Source organism: Arvicanthis niloticus, chromosome 9 (genome assembly GCF_011762505.2).
Source record: "Arvicanthis niloticus isolate mArvNil1 chromosome 9, mArvNil1.pat.X, whole genome shotgun sequence".
NCBI lineage: Eukaryota > Metazoa > Chordata > Mammalia > Rodentia > Muridae > Arvicanthis > Arvicanthis niloticus.
In genome coordinates this window covers 13,893,737-13,899,736 of record NC_047666.1, presented here as the reverse complement: position 1 = coordinate 13,899,736, position 6,000 = coordinate 13,893,737, and the positions used below count along the sequence as shown (strand labels likewise).

Here is a 6,000-nt window from a genome sequence, read left to right as displayed (position 1 = left end):
GCAGAAGCTTGGGTTGCAGACCATGAACTGTCCAGAAACGAAAGAACACATAAAACAACAGGACCTCCTAAGCCTGCTGTGCAAGCTGTCCAAGGAATCCTCTGGGTGGCGCCAGCTCCCTGACAACTAATGACGTCAAACGATCTGGGGACACCGATTGGCTCAATTACTTGGCGCGCTCCAGGTTAGGGAGAGCGAGGTCAGCTCCGCGAGACTGGCTAGCAGCGACCGACTGGCTCCTCCTTGGCGCAGTAAGCGTCCTTGGTGGCGCAGTGGTCGCTAAGCAACGGGAAACATTTTCTCCTGGGACTAGTCTTTCGGTTCCCACATCAGGTATTGCTGAGCCTCTGGAGACCCTTCAGGAACGCTGCTGTTGAACCGCTTGGTGAGTCCAGTGGAACTGAGCCTTGGGCAGAGCAAGACACTCAGCATCGCCTACCATCCTGGGGGACAGGAATGCGAGGACTAGAGATGCTAGGCTTGCCTAAGACCTCTTACTGACTGTTCAAATCTAGACCTGTCCTATTCAATAGACGCCAGGCATAAATTCATCCGGAAAAATAAGATATAACCTCACAGTGCACCATTGTGTATTGAAATGCTAGATTAGATGTTAGGTAAAGCACATCATTAAAATCAAGACCTTTCGTTTCTTTTTTTTTTTTTTATTTTGTAATTATATTTATGTACAGAAAACTCAAGTGTACATTTTTAACTCAGTTTAGTGGCGAGCTCTTTAGCCTTTGCCTTTTCCAGCTTGGCAATGCGAGCCACAGACTTAGGACCCAGGACGTTGCCTCCCCAGTGGCGGCGGATCTCGTCATATCTGTCATTATAATTGGTCCTAATCGCTTCCACCAGCTTAGCCAGAGCACCCTTGTCTTCCGAGTTAACCTGTGTGAAGGCAACAGTGGTGCATGTCTTCCCGTGGACCAGGCGCCGCAGCCTGGCCTTTCCCTTGATGATGCAGTCAGGCACCCCCATCTTTCGACACAGGGCAGGCAGGAAAACCACCAGCTCAATGGGGTCTACATCCTGGGCAGTCACCACCAGCTGAGCCTTCTTGTTCTCCACCAAGGTGGTGACTGTACTAACTCCTGCTTGGAGGACAGGTGGTCTCTTAGCTGGGACGTCCCCTTTGCCAGCAGCTTTCTTCTCAGCACGGGCCAGTAGCCTTTGCTTCTTCTCTTGCTTTGTCTCTGGCCTGTACTTGTGGGCAAGCTTAAGCAGCTGAGTAGCTGTTTGCCTGTCCAGGGCCTGAGTGAACTGGTTAATGGCAGGAGGTACTTTGAGCCGCTTATAGAGGATGGCTCTTTGCCGCCAGCATGATGTAAGGGCCATTTAACGAAGCATATTAGATCTCTTTTGGGCTGGATGTCCTGCTCAAATGCCCAAGTTCTTGGGCCTTTTCTCGAACAAATGATTGACCACCTTTTTGGCCTCCTGTTTCTTGACGACGATGATGGCGGCTGGGGCCAGGGTCACCTTCTTCCCCTTGGCTTTCTTTGGGCATCTTGCTCGGGTGGAGGAGAGAGAAGGAAGAGGGAATTGTGGGTGGTGAAACCTCTCATTTCTCATAGGCTTACTAGAGAAGTTAAAATTGCATAAAAGGCCTTTGATTCCTATTGGCACTGAGCTAGATTAAAACATAGGTATGTCAATACCTGATTCAAGACGTTTTTTTTTTTTTTAACTCTGTGTGTGTGTGTGTGTGTAAACCTGTGTGTGTACCTTTGCATGTGCATAAGGGAAGCTAGAGACTGATATTGGGTTATCTTCTTTAATTGCCTCTCCACTGTTTTTTGAAACAGGGTCTCTCACTGAATCTGGAGTTTGGCTAGCTTGGCTTGCAGTCCCTGAGCAGCTGCCAGGCCCCTCCTTCTTGCCCCAGCCTACAGCCACCACGAATAACAGCCCCACAGAAACACTCCTCAAGCAGCTCAACAGAGACGATGCCTCAGCCATAGTCACACGTGGCCGGGAAGGCCTTCCCTTCCCAAACCGTGGACCCAATGTGGGGAAAGGGATGTGTGTGTGTGTGTGTGTGTGTGTGTGTGTGTGTGTGTGTGTGTGTGTGAAAAAAACCACCAATCCATGGCTGGCTAGCAAGCCCTAGAATTCACCTGTCTGCTTCTACTCCCCAGTGCTTTGGTTACATGCAACGCTTTCAAAGCCTTGCTTTTTACATGGAAGCTAGGGGTCCAAACTTAGGTCCTTATGCTTGATGTCCTGTTTGGGTGTTTGTTTGTTTGTTTTGTTAACTTGACACAAGCTAGAGTTATTTGGAAAGGACTCCCAACTAAGAAAACGCCTTTGTAAGATTGGCCTAAACGCTTGTCTGTGCAGCATTTTCTTGGCTGATGACTGATGTAGGAAGGTGCAGTCTACTGCAGGCTGTGCCACCCTTGAGTAGGTGATCCTGGGTGCATAAGAAAGCAAGCTGAGGAAGCCAGGAGGAGCAAAAACAGGAAGCAATCTTCCCTAACGCCTTTTGCTTCAACTCCTGACTTTTCGGTCCCCTGCTCTGACTTCCCTTCAAGATGGACTACAAGCTGTAAGATGAAACAAACCCTTTTCTCCCCAAGTTGCATTTGGTCAGTTTTACCACAGCAATAGAAACACTAAGACACCCGTGTAGCAAGCAGTTTACAGACAGAGCCATCTCCCCAGACCCCTGACCTGCATTTAAAAAAGCAAATTCCTCGGGAAATGTTATTTGTACTCAGATCTGAAAAATGTAGTGAGAAATGTAGAAACGCCCTTTTCTTCCAAGTCTGGAGTTTGGTAAAACGTCTCAGTTGTTACCGCTCTGGTCCAAGCCCTCTGTTGGGGAGGAGCTTTGCCTGGTTTTCTTTGTGGGTAAGCGTGTGAATTCAGTTCTCCCTGGTTCTTAGGGCTCTCTTGGCTCCCGATGCCTCTCCCCAGTTCTTTTGTCTAACCTGACATCTTTTCTTTTCATTTGTGTAGGAATAAGGATGGCTTTCCAAGGCACAGAGAATGAAATTGACCTGAAAAGTACTGAACACCAGGAAGAAGGAAATCCTGTGCTTACCAGACTAAACAAAATCAAAGCAAAAGGAATTCTGAATTATGTAACACTCAAAGAAAATGAACCTGAACCTCAAACCCTGGTATTTAGGCACACCACGAAAGCTCAAGAAAGAACCAGAAAAAGACAGCAGCCTGTGAAACTGGAGCCTCTGGTAAGTTCAAAAAGGAAACCCCAAGCAAATAGATCACACATATATACATATATACACAAACATACAATAAACACAAACACATACATACAAGCACACACACACAGTTTTTCAGATAGGTTCTCACTATGTATCCCTGGCTGATCTGAAACTTGCTATGTAGACCAGGCTGGCCTTGAAAGTACATCAATCTGCCTGCCTCTGCCTCCAGCATAATTCTGAAAAGTGCTTTGAGTTGCCCTCCAGAAAGATAGAACTATTCTTTCTGCTCATAATGGAGGCGAGTTCAATTCTTCTGCAGTTCCCAAGTTCAATTCCTATCACAACCACTTGTAATTACAGCTCTAGGAATACAACACCCACTTCTGGATGCTATGGGCATCCACACACATGTAGTGCACACATACTCAACACATACACAGAATAAAATTAAGAAATTCTGTTTATTGTCAGTAATGTCCTTTTAAATTCTTGTATTTAATGTTTAGCTTTTGTTTTCAATATATATATATATATATCACAGATATATGTAAATAACAGATATAACTAATTCTAATCCTCCTGCCTTTATAACTGAGCCAATTAGTTTATTTAGTTTTCAAACTATGACCCACAGGTCAAAATGAACTCCCTCACCCTTTGCATTGATTGCTGCCATTTCCATTTATTTGCATAACACCCAAGACTTCTTTTCTGCTGCCACGACAGAAGTGTATGGTTATAATAGAAACTCTGTGGCCCATAACACTTAAAACATTTATCTGTGATACAAAGCTTTTTTTCTCTGAATCTTCATTCTATAAGTTTCTGTCACTGTGACAAAATACCCGAGGAAATCAACTTAAAGAGAAGAGATATACTGTGGCTCACGCTTCATAGGCTTCAGTCCATGGGCAGCCAGCTCTATTGCTCTGGACCTGCAACAAGGCAGAGTAAGGTGTTGATGGAGCATGTGATGGAGGAGGCTGTGGCATCCAGAAAACAGAAGGAAAGGAAAAGGAAGGAGCCAAGCACCATACACACCCTTTAATGTATGCTCCAGACATCCTGCTTCACTCAAGTGGGCCCCAGCTTCTAGTCTCTACCATTTCTTAGTAGTATCACTGGCTGAGATCCAAGCCTTCAGCAGATAAGCATTTAAGGAGCATTCCAGATCCGAACTTTAAGGCAATTGTTCTCGGCACCCTGACAAAAACTAAGAATTGGATACTGTGGTAGTCTGAATGAGACTGATCCCCACATACATTTGAATGTCTGGTTTCAGCTTGAGGAACAATTTGAGAGACTTAGAGGTTTCAAAAATCTCTCTCCCTCTTTGTCTTCTGCTCATGAGTCAGATGATAACTCCCAGCTACTTCTCTGGCGTCATGCTTACCCACTTCCTGCCTTGCTCCCCGCCATGATGGTCAGGGACTCACCCTCTGAAACCATAGGCAAGCCCCCAGCTAAATGATTTCTTCTGTAAGTTGCCTTGGTCATGGTATCTACAGCAACAGAACAGTAACCAAGACAAATACTAAAGATGATAGTGATATTAATGATCTTATTTTTTTATTTTAATAGTGGCTTTAGGATTTTTGTACTTAGGGTAGTTGATGTTTACCATTGATTTTGAATAGTTTACAATACATTAAATTTATTTTGTCTCTATTTTATTATAAAAAATTATATAAGATAAAAATTATATAAGATAAACACCTTAAGGAATAATATAATAAGCAGCATTAACAGTGTTGAATTTTGACTAATTTTTAAAAAATATTTTTATATATATTTAGTGTGTGAGTGGGAATAACTTACGGAGATCAGTTCTATCCTTCTTCCTATGGGTTCAGAGGATTAAATGCAGGTCTTAAGCCTTAAGCCTTGGCTGCAAACACTCTTATCCACTGAGCTCTCTTGTTGGCCCAGAATAAAGTTTGTTTTCAGAAGAATCAGTGTTACAGATGCCAGGCATGGTCCTCAGAAGAGGGAGCAGGAACTTGCTCGCTGAAATTCACATACAAGCGCCATCTCCTGGGAGCTGCAGACTCTTCCAGTGTCCCAGTGTTACAAACCCCACTCCAGTCTCGCTCTCCTTGCATAGAGACTGTAACTAATACCGTAACCAGTATGAATCTGTTCCATTTTTGCAATTTTTACTACTTAGCTCTAAAAAACCCCAAATCAAATCCGGTTTCAAATATACGGAAATGCTGAAGGGACAGTGCACACACTTACACACCTCCCACCCAGATTCAAGAATTGCTCACGTGTTGTCCCATTTACTTTATGCCTGTCTGCACACCCACGTGTGCTTGTTGCTTTATCATTTAAAGTGGGTTGCGAGCATCATAACACTTTACTCTCGGATACCTTGGCTTGCAGACAAGAACAGTTCCCTGCAGGCTGTAAACTTATCTTAGAATATCTTTAATTACTTAAGCTTTTTGAATTACATTTTTTGGGGACTTGTGCCGCATGGGAGAGGCATATGCAGGTCAGAAGACAGTTTGTGGGTGTCAGTTCTCACCGACAGGTAGGCCCCAGGAATTGAACTCAGGATATCAGGTTTGAAAGCAAGTGTCTCTGTTTGCTGAGCCATCTCCATGCTCCATGGCTTTAAAATTTCATGGTATTTAAAATCAACAAGAGCCTGCTTTTTGATATTAAAATTGTCCCATATTCTTATTTGCTAGCACCATTTTTAGAGAATACCTGAATCTTCTTTAAGATGTCCGTGTCGATTTATAGCTCTGCAATATATATTTATTTAACATGTATGAATGTTTTATATAAATATATGTCTGTGCACTATGTG

The 6,000-nt window shown here is 43.8% G+C and overlaps 1 protein-coding gene across 2 annotated transcripts in view; it reads left to right on the top strand.

Moving 5' to 3' along the window:
* The first annotated feature begins 204 nt into the window (after nt 1–204).
* Nucleotides 205–6,000, top strand: part of Dnah6 (dynein axonemal heavy chain 6) — a 191,083-nt gene continuing 185,287 nt past the window's right edge. For both annotated transcript variants that reach the window (XM_076939926.1, XM_034511794.2), the window contains exons 1-2: nt 205–385; nt 2,968–3,203. In XM_076939926.1, coding sequence (XP_076796041.1) covers nt 2,976–3,203 — 228 coding nt within the window. In that variant the 5' untranslated portion in view covers nt 205–385; nt 2,968–2,975. The remainder of the gene's footprint in view (nt 386–2,967; nt 3,204–6,000) is intronic.